General features: G+C 34.1%; 1 protein-coding gene across 1 annotated transcript in view; it reads right to left on the bottom strand.

Moving 5' to 3' along the window:
* LOC115214536 (phospholipid-transporting ATPase ABCA7-like) overlaps nt 1–25,378 on the bottom strand; it is a 298,993-nt gene that overhangs the window by 43,361 nt on the left and 230,254 nt on the right. Inside the window, 7 exon segments of the mRNA XM_036504975.1 lie at nt 7,967–8,210; nt 12,798–12,890; nt 15,686–15,789; nt 19,248–19,382; nt 21,352–21,669; nt 23,015–23,135; nt 24,132–24,261. Of these exon segments, the coding sequence (XP_036360868.1) occupies nt 7,967–8,210; nt 12,798–12,890; nt 15,686–15,789; nt 19,248–19,382; nt 21,352–21,669; nt 23,015–23,135; nt 24,132–24,261 (1,145 nt within the window).

The following is a 25,378-nucleotide window of genomic DNA, read 5'->3' as shown; positions in this document are numbered from 1 at the left end:
GCCTTGTGCATATAGTAGAATAGATTATTATTATTAATATTATTATTACTATAATAAGGTGGTGAGCTTTCAGAATTATTAGCGTGCTGAGGAAAATGCTTAACAACATTTCATTCATCTTCACATTTTGAATTCAAAATCTACTGAGGTCGACTTTGTCTTTCATCCTTTCGGGGTTTATAAAATAAGTAACAGCTGAACACTGAAATTGGTTGCCTTGTGCCAAAATTATTATTATTATTATTATTATTATTATTATTACTATTACTATTATAATTAAAGAAGAAAAAAAACCAACAACAGGGAGAATAATACCAACAATAACAACAACCACTTCTACCACCTGTTCAGTTTTGTTTGAGTAGGAGTACAACATGGAGATTGTGGAACAAATAATGCATTCAAGCAATATTTCCTATCATGCTTGTTTGATTTAAAGACAGTAGGGGTATTTGTTGAGAAAAAATTTGGTTGTTATACCAAGCAATTTGAATAACTACAACAGTAACTGGCTTATATAATTGGCTATAACAATATAGATAATGCATAATGCCTTCATACACATGAATCTTCATATAACAGTATGATGTATGAAAATGAAAGTTTTCAACTTGAACAAAGTTGTGCTTCTTGATAGAGAGAACAACTCAAAGTATAAATGAAGAATATTATTTTGAAATCTTTCTACATTGCGAAAATGGTAGATATAAATCAATAGATAAATCTTTAGTTCCATTAAAAGATAAAAGAACAGGCACTTTTGACAGTTTTCTCAATATAGCATGAGATGATTAAAGTGTAATCAGAAGAGATTGTGTGTAGTTTTTTAAACAGCATTTGTAAGTGTGTGTGTGTGTGTACAGTCTTTTTGTTGTTTTCATCAAAAGAGTGAGAATGTTCAAGCCACAGTTAAATTTAGCTGGACATGCTGCTGGACATAAAAAGTATTTCAAACTACAATCCTTTTGAATGTAATTAGTGTATGTTATTGTTGTAGCTGCAGAATGGTAAAATGGTTAAGCGTTTGCTTCACAACCTTGAGATCCTTGGTTCAATCCCAATGTAATTGTAATCTTAACTACACAGTTATATCTTCAGCTACGCAGACACACACACACACACACACACATATATATCATCATCATCATCAATATTGTTAAATTTCTATTTTTTATGTTAGTATGGAGTAGATAGTTTGACAGGAGGGGATGAGCCAGAGAACCATGCCAAGCTCCAATGTCTGGATGCCCTTCTTAATGCCAACCACTTCACAGAATGTACTAAAAAAGGTAAAGGTGAAGCTTCCTCCTCAAGTCATACTGACACATAAGGGCTGGTTTTCATGGTGTACAAATTCCGCACCTGGATGGGACGCTGGTGTGTCGCAGGATTACTCATTTTTGCCAGCTGAGTGGACTGAAGTAATGTGAAATGGAGTGTTTTGCTCAAGAACACAATGCATCACCTGGTCCAAGAACTGAAACCACGATCTTACAACCATGAGTTCAACACTCTAACCACTAAGCCATACAGCTCCATGACAGAATGTACTGGGTACTTTTTATGTGGTATCAACAGAGGTGAGATCACCAACAAACTCATAAGACAAGAACCTACAACTGATAGGTGTGTAGTATTGAGGTAACTTTATGTCAGATGGTGGGAGGTTAAGGTAAGACAGAAGGCTAGAAACAAGTACCTTGGAGAGGATATACATGGCTGCTCCATTTGGAAAAAAAGAGTAGATGGTGAAGAGAAGTCATGGTTCACTCTCAAGTTACAGGAAGAGAAATGGTCCAGAAGATTGGACAGGGTGATTGGGTATATGTGTACGTGTGTGTACATATGTGTGCATATATATATATATGTATATATATATTTGTGTGTGTGTGTCTGTATGGTGACCCTCAAGCAACTAGGTAAACTTTTAGATGTATACCATTTTTCATCAGTCTTTTTGGTAAATCAGATAGTTAGCTAGATAGGTAGGTAGATAGAAAGATACAAAAAAGAGGGTGGTGAGAGAAAGGAAGGGTGAGAGAGAAGAAAAGAGAGAAAGAGAAAGAGGAAGAGAGAGAGAAAGAGGAGGAGAGAGAGAAAGAGGGAGAGAGAGAGTGGTTTAAATGGTTCAACAATATCTGACTAGCTTGAAGGCTGTGTTGGTCTCCAGTTTCTGCTTTGGCAAGGTTTCCATGGCAGGATACACTTTTCATAGTCAACCACAAAGTGTGTATATATATATATATATATATATATATATATAGAAATATTAAAATTACTAAGTCTCTCTAAAAGAGAACAACGGCAGCGTTCCCGGAAAATATTAGTTATCGCCATACTAATATGGCATTCTTATAAAAATAAGAAAAAAGCTGACCGCTTATTAGCTCCATGAGGCCATCGCCTTAAGTTAGCTATTTGATACACAAACTGTATCCATATAACCTTTGAACAAGGGAGGTCAGTCGCTCCACACTACTTGGCCGGCAGCTACAGACGCGTTTCGGGGTATTGCCCCATATATATACATATATATATATATATATATATATATATATAAATATAGTTAAATTTATAGAAAACAAAAAGACAGGTGAAGTAAGAACAAGCAAGTGTATTAGTTTAATGCGCGTGGAGAATGGAAAAGCCTTTGACATTTCGAGCCTATGCTCTTGGACAGAAAGGATTAAGAAGGAAAAAAATGGAAACAGAATGAAAAGAGCAGACAGAGAAAAAAATGTGTAGGGATTAATGGTTCAATGCATATGTGTATGTATATATGTATATATTTATAAATATATAATATATATATTCTTTTGCTTGTTTCAGTAATTTGACTGCAGCCATGTTGGAGCATTGCCTTTAGTTGAACAAATCGACCCCAGGACTTATTCTTTGTAAGCCTAGTACTTATTCTATCAGTCTCTTTTGGCAAACCACTAAGTTATGGGGACATAAACACAGCAACATCAGTTGTCAAGTGATGGTGGGGGGGACAAACGCAGACACATAAATACATAGATATGTATATATATATATTTTGAGCATTTCTTTTCTTCAGTGGCTTTAGCAGAAAATCTTGCTAGTGTAAGTACTTACACATGCAGTACTGTTATGGGAAACTGTAAAGGTTTACCTTGTGAAATGAAAACAAAATAAAAAAGAAGGGGAAACATTTTACAAATGCAAAAGGAAAATTTATTAGCTACTGCTTTCAAAGACAAAAGACAGATTTTATTTCTGTCTACTAATGAACAACCTGGTATTGGTGCAGAGGGGAAACCCCTAGTAAATATTTGTTATACCAAATATATGGGTGGGGTTGATAAATCTGACCAGTATTGGGCATATTATCCAGTTGGTTGACCTGGGAAGAAATGGTGGAGGTACATTTTGTGGTCTTTAGTTAATTTAACTATAGTTAATTCATATATTGTATATGTAAAAAGCCACAAGGTACATTTGCCACCAAAGGACTACGACCATTTGAAGTTTCGGGTTGACATTGCATCTCAGATACATGAAGGCTTTTCTTCTAGAAAGCACAGAACTGGGAGAAAAGTAAAATTAACTGAGGTGGATGCCAACAGAGAAAATATTGACTTTCATAGATATCAAAAAGATAAATGGAAGAAAAAAGTTTGCAGTCTGTGTTTGCTGCAAAAAAGAAAAACTGCAAAAGGGTATCAGATTGAGACTTCGTATATGTGTTCCTTTTGCAAAGTGCCCTTGTGTAAAGGGTGCTTTGGGCAGTTTCATCACAGAAATATGTCATAACTATATTATTTCATCATATATTCCTTTTCATTTTATTATAAATAATATGTGAAATACATATTAATTTTCAGTATGTTACACACCTGTATTCCCCATTGACTCACCTGTTAATGAGCTTTTTTTTCATTAGAGGCATTCTGTTACATAAATGAATTCATTTCAGTGAATAAGAGTACATAGCAAATGGTATGTTGACTAGTAAAAGAGTTTTGTACTTTATTTTCAATGAAAATGTTTGAATGAAATATAGAGAAAGAATAAAATCTTGTACCGGTTACACCTGTATTTTAATTAATTCAAATTAATGTACCATATCTTGAAAAATGTAAAATTGTTGGTGTTTCACATCTGGGATACTTTTAGTAACAAATCAAACAGGTAAGATGTATTATGAATATGAATTTTAGTGTTTATTCATAATGTTATTGTTTTTACACCCATTAATTAAATTTACCTGCCCATAAAAGTCAAATTTAATCAGAAAGATCAGCTAAAATTATGTAACTATAAATCACTGGCAAAATTTACAAAATTTCAAATCTGTATGTAGAAAATTACAAAGTTACAAGCTAATATTGTGGACACCCCACTTGAACCTGAATAAATCAAAATTAATGTGAACAGATAAGCATTACATCTGACAAATTAATCTGAACAGTAAAGGGTTAAAAAATGCAGTATCTCTAATGCCAAGGATGGTACTGAAGATGATATTCTGTACAATAGCAATGACAAAGTCAAAGCGAATTCACCAGAAACAGAACCAGACTGGAATCCATATGATGATGGCATATGTGATGAATCTTGTGATATGTATGAGAAACTTTTAGAAACAGATAGTGATGATTGTGAGAAATTTGATAGGTTTTAGATAAATACATGTGGCAGGTTCGGTGTTTTATTAATATTATTTATCTTGATAGGAAATTTTTAAAAAATTATAATGTCTTATGTTTTAAATGCAACTACTGTAACATAATTCTATCGAAAAATAAAAGTTGTGAGTAATCCAAATTGCATTATTTACCACCAAATGATAATAGATATTTTACGAAAAATATAAATATGTTATTCTAAATGTTATTACTAGTTATACATCACCATTAAAATTTTTGAAGGTGAGCAAAAGATAAAGGTTACTGTGAGCGCAACCATAACTTGATGTTTACATTTTCTCAGCTGAGCTCACATAGATAAAAGCTGATTTCAATGATATAGAATTATCTCTCGAATAGGTTATTTATATAGAGAAAGATATATTATAAAGATATGCCAATAATATATAAGTCAAAATGTTTTTATTACCTATATTATAATTTTTTTTATTTTGTTAATCTGCTCATGTATGTTTGTGGTTATGGCACCGAGGTTGAGGTTAGCTTACTTATAAAATCCCTTAAAATTCAAAGTTTAATTTTTAGAATGGTGGTATAAGACGACCCCCAAATTTTTAGGGTAAATTTTAAGATTTAAAGGTTGTCTTATATGGAGAAATATACAATATATATATATATATATTTATACATATATACATACTCATATGCATACATATATACACATATATAAACACACACACATTCACATATATGTGCACATGCCTAAAAAAAAGTTTTTTCTACACACATACAGTAATTATACTCATTCACACATATGCACTCTCATATGCACTTGCAAGCATACATATACACATGAATACATATATACGATCTGATTTTCCATGTATGTTCTGAGATAATGCATGTGTTCAACTCAATTTGTTTATCCACATGTAAACATACATGTATACAATAATACTGAAATATATGTATATATAGCTACATCATTACATAATTCGTACTCATACACTTAAACATGTATATACTTCATACAGACACACATTTTTCAATGCCATCAAATCAAAATTAAATGAAAACCATACTGGAATTAAAAAAAAAACTTTGTATGTTTGGGATTGAAACTAATCAGGAATTTATCCAAGTATATAGATGCTAATAATGTGTCAAAGGCACACAGCATAGTAATTACTGCAGCAAGGTGTTAATGAAGATGCTAAATTATTTTAAATTATTATGGTTTCTTTGTTTTGTTTAAAAATACAAACAGTGTTGAGCAGCAATAAATTTAATTTACATGGGTGCTTGTATATGTATATATAATGTTAATATATAATTTATATATGTGTGTGTGTGTGTGGTGTGTGTGTGTGTGTATTAAGGTGGAGAGCTGGCAGAATTGTTAGCACATTGAGCAAAATACTTAGTGGCATTTCACTTGTTTTTACATTCTGAGTTCAAATTCTGCCAAGGTCAACTTTGCCTTCCATCCTTTAGGGGTCAATAAAATAAGTAGCAGCTGAGTACTGGGGCTGATGTAATCAAATTACCCTGTCCCCCAAACTCACTGGCGTTGTGCCAAAATTTGAAACTAATATATATGTTTGTTGATATGTGTGTGCATGTGTTAACCCATAACATTCACATTACACAGTTAAATCTACGGCTTATTTATTTATTTACATTGTTTTAAATTAATCATGCATTATCTCGTGACTTAAGAATTTGATGGTGTAATTGTTTATTTTTAGGTTAAGTGTAAGAATTTGGATCTGGCCAGTTTGAACATAAAAGTGGCAGAATATTTTAGCTGGTTATGGCCAGTTTAAATACAAAAGGCTTAATACATGTGTGTGTGTGTGTGTATGTGTATACACACACATTAACCCTCACAAATGTATACACACTTAATCTGCACATATATTCGCACAATCATATAAAGCAGTCTCAATCAACTTGTGATGCCAATCATAAAAAAAATAGTGCATACACCCACATGCATGCACAGTGCATTTTCTCTGTTATCCTAGCATATATCAATGATACCCTGGTTCACATGAACACACTGCTCTGATTCAGATCACTTCACAGCTCTCAGCCACATGACACAAAAGTGAACATCCTCTAATCAGTATTCCCTTTATGCTATTTACACTTAGCATCTCAATTCCCACCTAATCTCTTATTATTACTCTTAACCACATCTTTTTTTCACTCCTTCAAAACTGGTCACTTAGTTCTAATGGACGTAACACTACTACGCACTGCTACCATGTTAAGTGCTTCATTAGCCTCTAGTATCATATTCAGTTTTTCCCATGAGAAAATTTACCTGTGAATGACTGTCATCCTATATAAAGAGAAATGTGTCCCTCATTAACATCCTATCAACACAGAGTTTGCACTATTTACAGAACTGATGAACTGCTCACAGCAGATTATCTCTTTGAAATACCCAGCTCTCTTCTCTTTTATGTTCTCCCTTTAGGCATCTCTTTGTACTGTTTGGAAGTTTCTATTAACAGAAAAATATTTTCACTTCCATAGCTTCCTTCTATTTTTAATTTTATTCCAAACCTTTCTCAGTTTCCAGCTAAATTCCCCAGCTCTGATTTTATGTTGAAGAGTACATTTTTTATCCTGAAATGATTCAGTGATTTACAGCGTGCAGATGAAAATTAAAAATAACATAATGAACTTACTGAGAGAAACTAAAAATATTATCTAAAAGTCAAATGGAGTTCAGTATTTCTATTATATCTTAGCCAAATTTCAGTTTCAGTTAAATTTCCTGAGATTTCTTTTTTAGTTGTTTTTTTTTTTTTTTTTTTTACTTTATCCCTTTCTGCATTTTGATGTATAAACAGCTCGAGGTCAACCAATGCCCTGTGAGTGAATTTGATAGATGAAAAATATGTGGAAGCCTGTCATGTGTATATACTTGTATATGTGTCTTTGTTGCAGTATTTCTTCCTACTTTTCAACTGCTTGACAAACAGTATTGGTTTGTTTATATCCCTATAATTTTGTAGTTCAGCAAAAGAGACCGATAAGTACCAGACTTTAAAAAAAATATTAAGTACTGGGAGTCTATTTGTTTGACTAAAAACCTTTTAATGCAGTTTCCCAGTAGGGTTGCATTCCAATGATTGAAACAAGCAAACGATAAAAGATCTATAACAGAAAAAGAAACAAAACAATCATATTATTATTTCTAGCATAATGTAATAAAAACTTCAAACATTTATTTTTAAATAAAAATATCTAATTCCAAGCTGGCTGCATAAATAAAGTAACTTATTTATCAGATACTAAGAATTTTTTTTTTTTAGACAAAGGTGAGTAATAAAATTTACCTGATCAAGTGTTGTCTGTGTAACTGAGTATTCCTCAATATTCATTTGAGATTTCATATTCTCCATTATGCAAAATATCTTTGATAAAGAGACTTCTTTAATACCCAATTGATAACTTAACATGTTGTAATGTTTTTGTTTGCAAACTGCATGTGGGAAATGCTCTGTTATGTATTTCATCACAGGTTGAAGATCAGGATGCTGGCCGATCAGTCTTATAGATAGCAAATAGCCATCACCAAATCTAGTTTTAAAAATAAAGGTAAAAATCATTACAAAATCATTACAAAATATCAGTGATATCATCATCATCATCATTTAACATCCATTGTCCATGCTAGAATGAGTTGGATGGTTTGACCAGAGTTAGAAAGCAGGGGAGCTGCACCAGTTTGATTTGGCATGGTTTCTATGGCATGATGCCCTTCCTAATACCAACCACTTTACAAAGTGTGCTGGGTGCTTTTACATGGCACCACACACACACACACCACACACACACACACACACACACATGTACATCTACCCATATATATATATATATATATATATATATATATATATATAAATTTATATATATGTATGTGTGTGTAAATTTGTTTAAACAGATCATGAAAAAAGTTAATTAAATTAGTTAAGTAATTTAAGCAGTTAAGCAGTTTAGTAGGTAAAGTGATTAAAAAAGCTGAGATTAACACAAAGAAACTGGTTGAGAAAACATGATAATCAGGGATGGTTAACTAAGACACTGCCCAAAGGCAAAACCATTAGTGTGTCAGACTACCAGCAAAGATATACTTGGTTCATATTCCATCACTTGGGCTGTGTAGTGTCATTTTCAAAACATTCTACGCTTTTTGTGCAAGAAGAAGAAACTAAATGGGTACCAGTGATGCAGTTTAGCAATTTAAGTAGTGCAAGCCCTGTACCTCTTAATGAGGTACAGGGCTTATTTGTTTGCAGTGTTGAGATGAATGTAGTTAGCATAGAGAGAAGATATTGATTCTACCAGACTGACATACCTTGGGCACATAAAGACAAGGTGTTGTCTCAAATATCCAATGATTTATGGCACTCGTTACCATTGATACAGGATAGAAAAGGATAATGCAAATACATTTGTTTAATGTGATGGTTATTCTTAATATGATTCCCTGATGATGCTGATGCCTGTTTTATTTCTTTCACTTATTTTAAGCCACGACTTGTTTGGTGAGAGAGAAATAATGCATGTTAACAAAGAAATTTTAGATACATAAAATGGAAATTGTAGCTGTGATACCAATGCCGGTGGCACATAAGAGAACCATCCGAAATTGGCCATTGCCATCGCTGCCCCGACTGGCTTCCGTGCCGGTGGCACGTAAAAAGCACCATCCGATTGTGGCCGTTTGCCAGCCTCGTCTGGCACCTGTGTCGGTGGCACGTAAAAAGCACCATCCGATCATGGCCATTGCCAGCCTTGCCTGGCCTCTGTGCCGGTGGGACGTAAACAGCACCATCCGATTGTGGCCGTTTGCCAGCCTCGTCTGGCACCTGTGTCGGTGGCACGTAAAAAGCACTTACTACACTCATGGAGTGGTTGGCGTTAGGAAGGGCATCCAGCCATAGAAACATTGCCAGATCAGACTGGGCCTGGTGCAGCCTTCTGGCTTCCCAGACCCCAGTTGCACCGGCCAACCCATGCCATCATGGAAAGCGGACGCTAAACGATGATGATGATGATGAAAATTGTGCTTAGTATATGTACTGCTCTCTCACTCAATAATAATAGGGAGCATCATAGCCATGTGTTGAGAGGGATTCTTTGGGGTTTGAATAATTCACCTCTGGAAACATGGGTGGTTCTTTCAACATCCTTAAACAACCCTTATTCAGGGACCTTTTGAGCAGGATGGGCTACTCAACCTGAAGAAAATTCTAACTGGGCCCCACCTGCAAGGTCATGTGCTGTTTATCTTGATATGAGATCACCATGTCGCGCACATATGGTTGTGATGCATGCGCCTGGTGTACCCTTATCAGACGGGTAGTCATGATGGGTATATTGGGCTTCGTATATTTTACCCCAGTGTCACTTTGATGGCATGAACTGCTTTCTCACTCAATGATAATAATAATAATAATAATAATAATAATAATGATAATGATAATAATAATAATAATAAAAATAATAAAAAGTAAGTGAATGTAACATACTGGCACAGAAAGAATACAAGACATGATAACCTAGGGAGAGCAATACATTGGGAGTTATGTAGAAAGCTAGGATTTGAACATACTGATAAATGATATGAACATGAATCTAGTAAAGTACTAGATAGTAAGAAATATAAAATGTTGTGGGACTTTAACATTCAGACTGATAGAGTAATAGAAAGCCTGATTTAGTAGTAGTAAATAAAGAGAATAGAAAGAGCCAGATAATTGATTTTTACAGTCCCAAATGATGAAAAAATCAATATGGAAGGTATAGAAAATATAGCAAAGTACCAGGACCTAGCCATTCAGTTATAGAGACTATGGAAAGTGTGGGTAAAATGTATTCCAGTAGTTATAAGTGCACTGGGAAGTATCCCTAAAGATCTGAACAGATGAATAGAGGAAATAGGCATAAAACCCAGTTTAGTACAGCTTCAGAAAACTGTGTTTTTAGGGACAACTAGGATACTTAGGAGTGTTCTTGGCATCTCAGGTTACTTGTTGTAGCCAAATGTTAGGAACTTTTCTTTTCCAACAGTCTAATCTGTTGAGAGTATATGAATAGTAATAATAATAATAATAATCCTTTCTTCTATAGACACAAGGCCTGAAATTTTGGGAAGAGGGATAGCCGATTAGATCAGTTCCAATGCTCAGCTGGTACTTATTTTAGGATGAAGGGCAAACTTGACCTCAGCAGAATTTGAACTCAAAAAACATAAAGACTGATGTAATGCCACTGAGCACTTTGTCAGGTGTGCCAGCTGGCAGCCTTATACTACTACTACTACTACTACTACTAACATCAACAGTAACAGCAAAAACAATAATAATAATAACAACAACAACAACAGTTTTATATTCAGGCACAAGGCCAGCAATTTTGAGGGAAGATGGAATAGCTGATACCATTAACCCAACTACTTGACTGGGACTTTATTTCATCAACTTCAGGAGGATAAAAAGTTGTCCTCAACACAATTTGAACTCAGAACGACAAATTCCACAAAACATCTTTTTGCAATACTCTAACAATCCTTACAGCTTGTAAGCAATGCTCAAGTGCACTACAACTTGTCAGAAAAGGGTGAAAAAGAGAGCAGAAAGCAGCAATAAATCAAGTAAAAAAAAACCATGGCATTTATAGCCATAGTGCTTAGAACCAGTGTTCTGAAATTTATTCTGTAGGAAAATTGAATAAGTTTTTTGCATGCTTGTTTTCATTATTTTAATGTTTTACTGGTTTTAAGCTTTGGACTGTGGCTAAACCAGAGCACCGACTTCAATGAAATAGTTATTACATCAAACTGTGGTTGACTAATAGTTATTTTATCAACCTCAGAAGAATAAGAATAATTGAGTTAATATTGGTATGATGCCATAACTTTGGAGAAGATTGATACAGCCGATTGAAGCAGCCCAAGTACATGATTCAGCGGGTATTTTATTGACATCTGAGGAATAAAACGTAGTTTATCAGGTGCTCCACGTTTCTACCACTCTACTTAATAACATCAAATGTAATGTTTTATAGCATCATACATGGTCCGTTTTAAATAAGCTATCATGTTTCACAGAATGGATGCAAACAGCTTTATTAATGTACATAAGAGAGTTAATTATATTGATAGAGACATGCATTGCAAGATGAGTGTTGTTTGTTGAGTGTAAAATGCTATAAAATTGTTATAATATATATATTCAGAAGAGGAGTAAACCAATAAAGTTCAAAACAGTGTAGTCTTTAGCATTCAAAAAAGCTACATCTGCTAATATTATGAGGCATAACAAAAGGTGTATGATTAGGCTATATGTTCAGATCTTACAACTGTTCAACTATTATTGCATTGAATACCTCTACTCTCTGAACAAGGCACCTGAACTATGCAACTATGCTTGCCTCAATTTGCTTGACCAACTTTAAAAAAAAATTAAATGGAAATCAAATATTCCATGTGCTTGCTGCTTACATGGAATAGCTTTACCTCCCCATGGTACCAATTTACAGCTTTTCTAAAACTGCCAATGACATTATCTGAATTTTAGTGTAACTTTTAACTTTCTACAGTTTGGCTCCTCTTCAATTCTGTAAAATTTGGGATATTGCTAAATAACCTAATGAAATTCAAATCTGAATAATTTGGTATTCTAGGGAAGCCAACGTATCAAACTGATATTTCTCTGTAATTAGTAATTACAAAGAAATTTAAAACAACTTCAATAAAACATGTATTTATATTGTGAAAAATTCATGATGAAAAATTCAAAATATAGTCATTATTTTTGTAGAGATGGAAATTTCATTTCAAGATGTTTGTATTTTGAAATTTCAAATGGATGAAAGAGATATTTCCAGAGCATAAGATAATGCTTTAAATTTGAATTGAAATAGAGTGAATAATAAAAGTTACATTTTTTTTTTATTGGGTTTCACATTTAATTCAAATTCAATTTGACTTTTCAAAAATACCTTTCAATTGATTTTGTTTTGCATTATATATATTTTCATTTATTTTTTAATTTGCAATTTCCACAAAAGAAATAACTCTGAAAAACAAGACAAAATTCAATAAAATTCTGTTGATATTTTAAAAATAATTATCAAAAAAAAAAGAAAAAAAGAAATTACCTATTTTTTAAATGTTGTACACTTCCAAGGCACTGGAACCTACCATTTACCATTATAGCAATTTTTCCACATAGAGCTTCACACTCTTCCATACTGAAGTAGAATTTATGAATTTGTTGTTAATAAAAAACAAAAACAAAACATTTTAATAAGAATATATAAAAACTATTTAAAACAGGGAAAAATTCAAGTTTGTCAAATTATCGATAAGCAAAAAAAAAAAAACCAGAAAAAAATCCCCTGCAATCAGCTCATCTTTAACCCATATAATACAAATTTTAACAAAATATTTTATCAACAGAGATAAAAGCTAACAAATAATCTAACATGCAAAAGTTATACACTAACTTTATTCCAAACATTTGGGTGTTATGTTTGTTCAACTAATTGCACAACATCATATTTCAAATAAAGTGAAGGTGAAAATTTAGACAGCCACTGAGAAAATAATTCAATCCATTAGCATTTCCCATAGTGAGATAGTGTACAGGAAGAATGTATTCAATGAAAAATTCATACAAAACTAAACATTTGCTGTTCTGGATTTACACAAATGCTTTTATTCCACCCAAATCTGTTTGCTTTTAAATCTTTCTAATATCCTTCACTATCTCTATCTAAACTCAGCACTTAATCAGTTAGGAATATTGTTATTCTTTAGAATTGCACCTCTTTGAAATCCATTACTTAGCCATGGGTTGCAACAAATCCCTAATCTCCATCTCTTGAAATGTCCCCCCCCCCCTTTTTTTTAGTGAATCAATTAAAATTACTGAATAAACAAAGTCAACCAAAAATATTGATCTCTGGCATTGCCATGGGATCACACATTTACAGGGTGGAGGTGTGGTGCAATTGTTTCGAGGGAAAACTGTACATGACTAGTTCAGTGTAGAAGAAGTGTGCACTCAGGATTTTCCCTGATGCTCTGCTATTATTGCTAGCTCATCACCACCCTTAATATTAATAATGACACAAGAAAACTATTTGTATTAAAGCACCTATGGGTGCTTTAATACAAATAGTTAGCCTCTTCCTTCTCATTTAATGTCTGTTTTCCCCACTGGCATGGTTACACAGTTCAACTGGAACTAGCAAACCAGAGGATTGCATCAAGCTCCGATGTCTGCTTCAAAACACCAGTGTGCACTGCTACGAAGGAAATAATGCTAATCTCTTTTCTTCCTATTACAGTTATAATTTCAGTTGATTAAAAAATTATATTTGGCTCACCACATTACTTTTGGTACACTGCATTTAATATCAATATTTAATTCTGTAAATATTCTAAGCACATAAATATTCCATTTTCAGCATATGCAAAGATAATACAGTTAAATTCTCAAATTACTTTTCACAATTCTTCATAGCTTATTTTATTTTATTTTATTTTATTTTACATACATTAGTTGTGATAACCTGGCTTGGAATTAATTTAAAGACATTTTTTTTTCTTAATCTTTCTCTTAATAGTGAATATTGTTGGAGCAATTATTTTTATAGCTAAATGTCCTTCCTTGTCATTAAGTACTAATGAAAACTGAAGCTAGAAGCATAGCATAATGGTTATATAGAAGGTTCGAATATAGGACCATTCGGTCAATAATCTGACTTGTAGCAGTGATTCAAACAGCAAAGCTTCATTATATCATAAACCTTACATTTAGTATTGTTATACTTGGGGCTGGTCATTCTTTTTTTTTTACCATCCTCAGTTATAACAATATTTGTTTCAACACACGTTTTCACATCAAGAATCTTGCAAAACAAATACATAAGGTAACTTACATATGGTAATTTGATTTAAATTTCAATTTCCATAATTATTTCTTCTTCCTTACTTCCACCCGTCTCTCCTCTTCTCTCCCCACTTCTGTCATTCTTTAATCTCTTGAATCGATTGGAACCTGTCAAACTATCCAACCCTTGCCACCATGAAACATGATGATGATGAATTGTAAGGATAATTTAAACTTTTCTAAACATTTATGGACTATATAAAACAATATTGTACTGCTATGGATACCTGCAGATATCTTAAGAAAATTTGCAATAGCCTCAGTGTCTCAGTACAGAAACAGTTCAATCGTCGTCATCATCGGCATCATTTTGTCTTTCCTCACTTTAGCAGAATTTGAACTCAGAATGGGGTTAAAATCATTAACTGTGTAGAATGCCACTGGACTGGCTCCTGTGCAGGTGGCACGTAAAAAACACCACTTGAGCATGGCCATTGCCAGTACCGCCTGACTGGCCCTCATGCCGGTGGCATGTAAAAGCACCCACTACACTCTCAGAGTGGTTGTCGTTAGGAAGGGCATCCAGCTGTAGAAACTCTGCCAGATCAGATTGGAGTCTGGTGCAGCCATCTGGTTTGCCAGACCTCAGTCAAATCGTCCAACCCATGCTAGCATGGAAAGTGGATGTTAAACGATGATGATGATGATGATGATGGTTTCAGGTTCAGTCCTATTGCATGGCATCTTGGATAACTGTCTTCTGCAGTACCCTCAGGCCAACTAATGTCTTGTGAATGGATTTGATAGACTGAAATCGGAAGAATTTTTTTGTATATGCATGTATGTGTGAGAGCAAATATATATGTCTCCTTATCTTGATAACATGGGGTAGTTATGAACAAGTGTCACTGACATACAGAGTCCTTTATTTCTTGCCTTCAGTGAAGACATGTTTGGCTATGAGGAAATATTCCTTTGCTTATAAACAGATGAGGGTTGACAACAGTAAGAGCAAAGGGCATCTGCTGAATAAGATCTGTCCCAACAAATTCTGCCAAGCCCATACAAGCTTAGAAAAAAAGGATGTTAAAATGAAGATAACAATGATGATGATGACGATGATGACATTAATGAAAGAATAATAAATACCTGTGTGACGTTAAAATTATAGATCGTCCACTTTTTACAAGACTGTTGATGCAATTCCACAAATATCTCCGGGCTTTAGGGTCCATGCCAGAAGTTGGTTCATCCTTCAAATAACAATTAACATGGTCAGTTTATTTTAGAATTCTCTTTTTCAACATTAGACATTTTTTTTGTTTAATACAAATATAATATAACTTTTCCTCAAACTTTAAAACAACCCTTATTTTTCATTTTTATAATCTGAATGACATTACTCAATTAAGCAGACGAATGATACATTCATTACTCAAAATGAAAATGCTCCATGAGTGTGAATGAGTCATTAAGCCTTTATGAAGACCTTGTCACTAATCCTCCTCCTCCTCCTCCACCAGTGTTTTAAATCCGGGTTTTGTCTTCATTTATTGGGGTGGCTGGATCTACCATAGCAACCAAGTTAGGCAGGTGCAGTCCACCCCAAACTTTGGGCTGGCTGGCACTCATTCTCCTTTGCTATTAAGAGGCTTTTTTGGAGCAGGATTTTCTACGGGGAGCATGCCTTTGCTTACCCTCAACCTCAGTTTCTAGACATGAGTGGTCCCGAGACCAAGGCCTCTACCACGATTTTTAAGAAATGTGGTGGAAAACTAACTTAGGAAGGCAGGGACGCTACACCCTGAGACCCCTTTTGGAGCCCCCTACCTACTAATAACAATGACAATACAATTGGTCTTCTACTCTAAGCTACTATCACCTAAAATCACAGGTAAAAGAATTAAGTATGTTACTGAAATGACTCAAACAAACCTGACACTCCATTAATTAAAACTTCATCACCAATCTATGCTATTCCTTTACTTTATAAATTAATTTTTATGAATTTAATAATCACTAAGGTGGTATCAGCAGGCAGAATTGTTAGTATGCCAGGTAAAATGCTTAGTGGCATTTTGTCTGTCTTTACATTCTGAAATTAAATCCTGCAAGGATTAACTTTGCCTTTATCCTTTTGGAGATGATAAAATAAGTACCAGTTGGGTACTGGGGTCGATGTAATTGACTTACCCCTCTCCAAAATTGCTAGCCTTGTGCCAAAATTTGAAACCATTAATTTAGTAATCAATGTATCACTGTATTGATCAAGCAATCAGATGTTGCACACCGCTAGTCACAATGTATTTCCTTGCATTGTGAGCAAGCCAACGCCTCCTCTGAACATAAAGCTAGCCTGTCGTAGGGTTACCCATTAACAGCTGAGCAAACTGGAGTAATCTGAAATGAAGTGTTCTGCTCAAGAACACAATGCACAGCCAGTCTAGAAATTGAAACCACGATAATGTAATCATGAATGTAACAACTTTAGTTCAAAATAGTTCTGCCATATAGATAGTGTTATTGCAGTTCATGTTAAATAGGTCAAGTTAATCTTTCTCAGATCTACAGCAAAATAGAAGCTAATCAAACATTGATCCAGCCAACAGGTTTTCACATCAAGTATACCACACTTCAATCTCCCCTGAAACCATGCTACATATGCATTCATGTTGTTGTTTTTTTTTGACTGTGTAGGGTGTAGAGTAAGCTATAAATGATTATAAATAAAATTTTATTTTTAGTTAAGAGATATTGCTAGTCTTTTTAATAAAAACAATGCAGAGTCTGAGAAAATTAGTGGTAGTCCACATTGGCAAATGATATTTAACAATGTTCTTATGGGGAGACTGCTGCCCTAAACATTTCAGACAGTTTCTTCCACTTGGCTGGAAAATTCAGTACTCATATCTCCTTACAGCATACGCACTTGAAATCTACAAAGAACTCCTTGTTAATAGTCTGTCAAGCTATTGTAATGAGTCACACTAGAACATGCAAATATCTAATTTTACTTTACAGAGACCAGCAAACCTATAATAGTTGCGAAAAAAGTTACAAATGAAAATGTTTTTGAATTAATGGGTAACTGTAGTTGATCTAGACCACTTTACAATATAACAGCCCACTATTCAATGCAACAGCTCATTTTATAATGCAACAGCCCACTATTTTATACAATGGAAAACACACACACACACACACAACATGTACACACTCAGAAATACAATTCAACTATTGATCTATATTGCTAAACTATATATTCACAAATTAAACATTAAGCTACCAACCACTCCAGCTATTTTTGCACATCCACGTTATCTTCATGCCATAAACTAATAACTAAAATAATAAAATCCCAATCACTCCAGCTATTTTTAAACATTCATCAGTCTTCAGTCTATCTTCACACCATAAAATACTAATTATTAAAATGATAAAAAGTCAATTATGTATATTTAAATCATTCAAAATATGGTGCTGCTTCTCCTTCACATCTTGTAAATCATTGCACCAACTGAAATTTTATATGCATCCTCATTTGAAAGTGTTGTTTTGAGTGGCCCTGCTCAACTATATTTCAATAAACTTCTAGGAATATAATTTGGAAGTTAACTCACATTTAGGTTTTATTAAGTTAGTTAAAGGGGAAAAAAGCAATATTTATGACCTTTGCAGGGTCTTCCAGATGAACTGAAATTGATTAGGTGGATGCCAAGACTAAACATCTGTGGTCAGTGTCTGCAGGAAAAATCTTGAGTAAGGGATTAGCATGAATGCTTACAGTTGAATGAGAACCATTAACGACAACCTAAGGACTAGTGGAGATGATAAATGAAGTGGTATGTTAGGCCTCAGAAAAAAAAAGAAGCATCCTGGTATGGTATGGCAATGCTGCCAATAGATGTCTATTTGAAAAGGAAAGACGAATGATGTCAGCATCATCATCGTCATCAAACATCTGTCTTCCATGTTGGAATAAAGTGGTATGTTAGGCCTCGGAAGAAAGGATCCTGATAGGTTATGGCAATGCTACCAATAGAATGGATATCTATTTGAAAAAGAAAGATAAATGTTGTCATTGTTATTGTCATCAAACCTTCATCTTTCATGTTGGCATGGGTTGAACACTTTGACAGGAACTGACAGATTGGAGGACTGCATCAATGTTTCAATGTTAGCAAGTTTTCTATGGTATATGCCCTTCCTAATGCTGATCATTTTACAGCGTGTACTGGGTGTCTTTTTACATGGCACTAGTACAAGTGAAGTCGCCATGCAGCTTGCAAAAACTAAGATCCCCCTCCAAATGAGGTGGAGCTATAGTAAAGATGGAGGTGGTACCATGCGAGGAAATGAATGGGGTTAAGATATGAGAGAAGGGAACATGTTAGGTTTCTTCCTGTAGAGGAGCTATATGTCTACTCATATCATAAAAAGGAGAGTGGAAGTAGCTGATTTGGAGCTAGAGAGAGAGTGAGAGAGAGAGAAAGACACAGAGAGAGAGAGAGAGAGAGATAGAATAATAGTGATGAGGTATCATGGGAGATCCTCAAGGTGTGAGGTGAACATGTGTGTCAGAATTAGGCTAGGTCTTGAACATTGCTGAGTAGAGCTCAAGTTCCATATAAGAATAAAATAAAAGTTAGAAAAACAAACAAAACAAAACAAAAACAAATTTAAGATAATTGATATCATCATTTCTGCTTACCAAGAAAATTATGTTTGGGTTCCCAATTAAGGCAATTGCTGTTGACAACTTTCGCTTATTTCCACCTGAGTATGTCTGTGAAGGTTTGTCAGCATATTTAGTTAAATCTAATTTATTTATTGCCCAGTTGGCTACCTGAAATAATAATAATAAACATAGCTTTAGTTAAGGGTAAGATTTCATAGGTAAATATCTGAGAAGTGACATAAACATCTAAACTAACTAATAAAGCAAACTACAATTTTACACACTTTAGATTGAATAAGTTTAAAATTATAATACAGTGATACAACTGAAGAAAGGCTAGAGAGTAAAGTGGAGAAGACTAAAGATTACAGTCATTATTATTATTATTATTCTTTCTTTCGCCCTTTTCAAGCCTAGCCGGGCTCATGGGCCTGGTTTCCTGGTTTCTGTGGTGTATGTGTTCCCCCCAGCTGGACGGGACGTCAGTCCATTGCAGTGTTACTCAAGAAACAGGAAGAGAGAGTGAGAGAAAGTTGGGGCGAAAGAGTACAACAGGGGTCACCACCACCCCCTGCCGGAGCCTCGTGGAGCTTTAGGTGTTTTTGCTCAATAAACACACACAATGCTTGGTCTGGGAATTGAAACCGCGATCCTCTGACTGCAAGTTCACTGCCCTAACCACTGGGCCATTGCGCCTCCACATTATTATTATTATTATTATTGAGTTCAAATTCCACCGAGGTTGACTTTGCCTGTCATCCTTACAGGGTTGATAAATTAAGTACCAGTGAAACACTGGGGTCGATGTAATCGACTAGTCCCCACCCCTAAAATTTCAGGCCTTGTGTCTTTAGTAGAAAGGATTATCATTATTACTATTATTAATAATAATAATATGGTGGCGAGCTGGCAGAGTCATTAGCTGACCAGGCAAAAATGCTTAGTAGTATTTCATCTGCCCCTATGTTCTGAGTTCAAATTACGCTGAGGTTGACTTTGCTTTGCATCCTTTTGTGGTTGATAGAATAAGTGGTAGTTGAGCACTGGGGTCGATGTAATTGACTTATCCCCTCCCCCATAATTTTGGGCATTGTGCCTATAGTAGAAAGGATTATTATTATTATTATTATTATTATTATGATCCTTATCATTATGAAGGTGGTGAGCTGGCAGAATCGTTAGCATGCCAGGCAAAATGCTTAGCAGCATTTCATCCATCTTTATGTTCTGAGTTCAGATTCCACTGAGGTCAACATTACCTTTCATCTTTTGAGGTCAATAAAATAAGTGCCGGTTGAGAAGAGGGATTGATTCAATCGACTTACCTCGTCTCCTGAAATTGCTGGCCTTGTGCCAAAATTTGAAACCAACATATGTGAAATAGTGTTGATTGAAGTGATTGATTTTCAATTAACAATAATAAATATAACTAAGAGTAAAACAAATATTGTGGTTTAACTGAACCACAATAATCATATAAATATTTTTAATCATTATTATTTCATTTTTTTTAAAAAACCAAAACAAAGTAAGTTATAGAAAAATAACATAGGCGTAGGAGTGGCTGCGTGATAAGTAGCTTGCTTACAAACTACATGGTTCCGGGTTCAAGTGTCTTCTACTATAGTCTTGAGCCGACCAAAGCCTTGTGAGTGGATTTGGTAGACGGAAACTGAAAGAAGCCCATCATATATATGTAAATATATACGTATGTGTGTGTGTATATGTTTGTGTGTCTGTGTTTGTCCCCCCCGCCAACATTGCTTGACAACCGATGGTGGTGTGTTTACGTTCCCATAACTTAGCGGTTTGGCAAAAGAGACCGATAGAATAAGTACTAGGCTTACAAAGAATAAGTCCTGGGGTCGATTTGCTCGACTAAAGGCGGTGCTCCAGCATGGCCAGTCACATGACTGAAACATGTAAAAGAGTAAAATAGAGTAAAGAGTATAGGTTGATGGTTAAGATTTCCTGAAGAAGTCTTCCTAACCCTGAAATATTGAAATACAAGGAACCAGATATTGCTTCATGAAAACTATAACACAATAAACATGCTATAGCTTACACCAGAACTGAAATAAATAATACATTGAGCTACATAATATGCAGCACTGAGATTTTTTACAATGTTGCTTACCTGTTTAACTTCTTTTTCTGGTATTCCCCGGAGTCTGGCATAAAGCTCCAAATGTTCTCGACCAGTTAATAAAGAATTTAAAGCATCAAACTGAGGACAATAACTTATGCTCTGGTAAACTTGGTTTATATCGGTTTTGATGCTATGACCATTGATATATGCATCCCCAAAAGTAGGACTAATTTCACCAGTCAGCATCTTAAATGTAGTTGTTTTACCAGCACCATTGACTCCAAGCAGGCCAAAACACTGTCCTTTAGGAACACTTATGCATAAACGATCAACTGCAAGTTGTTTCTTTCTATAACCAGTATAAACCTGAAAGACAAATTAATAAAACATGAGCTTCTAATAAACAATTATATATATAGCTAAATTACAACATTTTTGATTTCTTTTAATATTTACCATTTATTATTTTTTCTTCCAGTCTTTCAAGAGTGTTATTAATAGAGCAGTTGTTTTTATTTTTTTTTATGGCTAGATATCGTTCATACTTTCAACTGTAAAGCTTAGTTATGTGCATTACTCCGAGACATAATACAATGACTGTAGTAAGATTTGAACTTATAATCTTAGAGCCATTATGTCTTAGTTAGATTTAGACTCAGACTAAGGTCTGTTATGAGCCCCAGGGTTCAGAAATCAGGAAGTTAATATGGATTCTGAGGCATATAAATAACTGATTTTACAAATCTACCACCTCCACCCTCGGATGTAAAGGTGGACTATTGCAGGATTAACATTCTAGCTATTACAGGAACTCATTTTTAGCCGATTGGACTGGAACAATGTGAAATGAAGTCTTTTGTTCAAGAATCAATACTGCCTGATTTGGGAAGTGAAACCACAATCTCAGGATTACAAGTGCAACAACTTGACTTTATAAATTAGTCAGCTGCTTTAGAAAAAAGTAAAAAAAAGAAACACACTAAAGGAGTTTATGTGTTTCTGACGGTACTAACTTTATCAGTTTTAGCCAAGAAGTAAGTATGAATTATTTTGAGACTCTTTAATGTACTCAAATCAGACTATATATATAACATGCCTCCGCTGCATTATCTGGAGGAGTTTTCTAGGATACAGCAACTAATGACTCCTGAATTTTCCATTTCTATTTTCTGAGTAACAATAAAACTAAAACCAAATCCTTTCTTTCATCGTATTATCTAGATGAGTTTCCGAGTTTCCTAGAATACAGCAGCAAGCGACACAAGTCTGCAAATAGTAGGTCATAGTAAGGTGGCGAGCGGGCAGAATCATTAGCACACCAGGCGAAATGCTTAGTGGTCAAACTTCACAAGGGTTGACTTTGCCTCCTTCTGGGGTCAATAACATAAGTACCAGTTGAGCACTTGAGCACTGGAATCAATGTAATCAACTTAACCTGTTCTCTGAAACTGCTGGCCTTGTGCCAAAATTTGAAATCAATAGTATGACATAGTTACCAATGAAATTGCCAGAGTTACAACACTACAAACAGTAAGCGCATCGGCAAATTTAGTCCTTAACTTAAAACTTCAGATTTTCTTTAAAACAGTTTTGAAATTCATGTACTTTTAATGACCTTAGGACAAGAATGAACACCACAACATATTCCAGTGAACAGAAATTGATGCTATGCAATTTTTCAAATCACTAAAAAAGTTTTTCCCTCCATTACCTTTGTTAGATTTTTTATGACTAAGATATCATCTGTGGTTTTATTAAACATCACTTTTTCTCGCTCTTGTTTAACATCTATGTCTTCGGGAATAGATGGCGCACTGATAAGCTTGGGTTTCCTGCACATAAAAAAATAAATGCATATATATATGTATATATAATAATAATAATATGAGGGAATATTATTCCAAACTTACAGGGAAAAATCATTTTACAAGATTATTTACGTATATTTATTAATTAATTATTTTATTATTGTAGCTATCTTTAACCTGATGAGTGGCTATATTTATATTGAAGTGATTTTACTACTACTGCTAATATTTTTCTAATTTATATATATATATATATATATATATATATATATATATATATATGGGTGAATGCAAGTGTGTGATCATTAGTTAAAATATATTCAATGTTAAACCTTTGGTATTCAGATTTCTTTGTGAAATGTAATTCCTATTTATTCACATTCTTTAAAGTTAATTCTATATTATCTTGTAACTTTGAGATTTTGAAATTATGATTGTTTATTTTTAGCATGACATTGTAGGGTAGGTGTGAGAGGCTGGGTCTGGCCAGTTTGAAAATAAAACAGGTAGAATATTTGGGCTGGATATAGCTAATTGAAATGCTAAAGAGTTAATTCCTATGTGCGCGTGTGTGTGTGTGTGAGTGTGTGTATATGTGTGTGTGTGGGGGAGTGTACTTGTTTAAATTCTTGGATACAATAAGCAAATAATTAGACTGGAATATTTGCAGTTCTGAAGAGTTTGGTGGAATTAAGGTGTCTGTTTATTAAGTAAGATCATTCACCATATTGCAGTATGCATTATGTCATATATCTTCAAGAAAGTAATCATACTAATAGTTAAAAGGTGTAACAATGCAACTGCAATAAACAACTATACACATTTTTTGCTTTAGTAACAGATCAATTAACTGAATCAATCATGTCTAGTTTTAATCAATGTATATAACTACAACATACATTTCTTACTTCAAGTCCATGTAATTAATGTAAATGCTTCATATTTCTCATTAAAGCTATTATATAAAAACAGCATAAGCATAAATGTATTATTTATAGAAAGAAAAATGCATTACTATACCAGAATTTTTTCCAGAAAGGGTATTCCATAAGAAGAGTTATAATAAAGAAGATAATTCCCAGGATAAACATTGCAAAAAGATTCTGACCAATTTTGTTCCATTCAAATGGATTTAAGTACACCATTTCACCTGTGAAGAAATAATAAGCATTAATGAAAGAACTACACCGATTTCCAACTGAAGAACCTGGAATTATAATATTGGTAAAGGAAATCTAATAAAAAAAAAATTTCATAATAGAGAATTCTATCTGGCAGTTGATACCCAATTCATGATGAGTTTAATATAGAGTAGGCTGTAGTTCACCACCTCGTCACAAGAAGTTCTTAATTAAATTCAGAGTGAAGACCCAAAAGTAAAAGAACCTGCGACAACTGGAGGATTCTGGTCTAAGGTTGAACATTCCCAGGCTGATTTGGTACCTAAGTTACGATTTGAGGAACTGTTCTGCTTAGAAACACTTGAAATGCCAGAATCTGATTTGTACTCAGCACTTAAGAGCAAGTAGTTCAATACTCTATCCCATTAGCTATCACTACTCTATGTAATATCCTCCTCTTCCTCTACTGCCACAAATAACACCACAGTCTATCACTCTGTATCAACCTCAAACTATGTTCGTCTCGATCTTTCTTTCTTTGCTTCTTTGGCCTCTAGTGCACTGTCCCTCATAACACTCTATCTAACTGGATACACAGAACATGTCCAAACCATTTCCATCTGTTTCTCAACAAGCCATTCATTGGTATTGATAACTTTGGTGACCTCTTGTATTTTGCCGAATCTTCAAACAGATTCAATATCTGATATCTAAAATTCTCCTTTGTCTTCAAAAATGTGAAAATAGCAGATGTGGTTTCATATGGACAAACCCAAGTTATTTATTATTCATTGTGGAATTTCCAGAATTTTTCGGTTAACATAAATCGATCTCCCTATTGAATTTTTCCATCTTCTCTCAATAAGAGTTACATTGAAGTTTGCAACTAGGTTTCTTTTCAATTATCAACTACTAGCATGACTAAGTGGGTATATTGATCAAGTACATATCATGTAGAAAGATTTCTTTGTTCTCTTATAAGACAGAGATTTCTCTATGTAAGTTTTAAATCATACCCTCTTTGTGTGGGTTCACAAAATATGGGTGGATGGAGAAGGCACATGTTTGTCCAAACATTAAAGGAATACTGCAATTTTGTAAATAAGAAATGTAAATAGAAAAGATAAGAAAGGCAAAAATGCCTTA

Source organism: Octopus sinensis, linkage group LG7, assembly GCF_006345805.1.
Source record: "Octopus sinensis linkage group LG7, ASM634580v1, whole genome shotgun sequence".
NCBI classification, from domain to species: Eukaryota; Metazoa; Mollusca; class Cephalopoda; order Octopoda; family Octopodidae; genus Octopus; species Octopus sinensis.
This window is presented reverse-complemented; position numbering and strand designations above follow the sequence as displayed.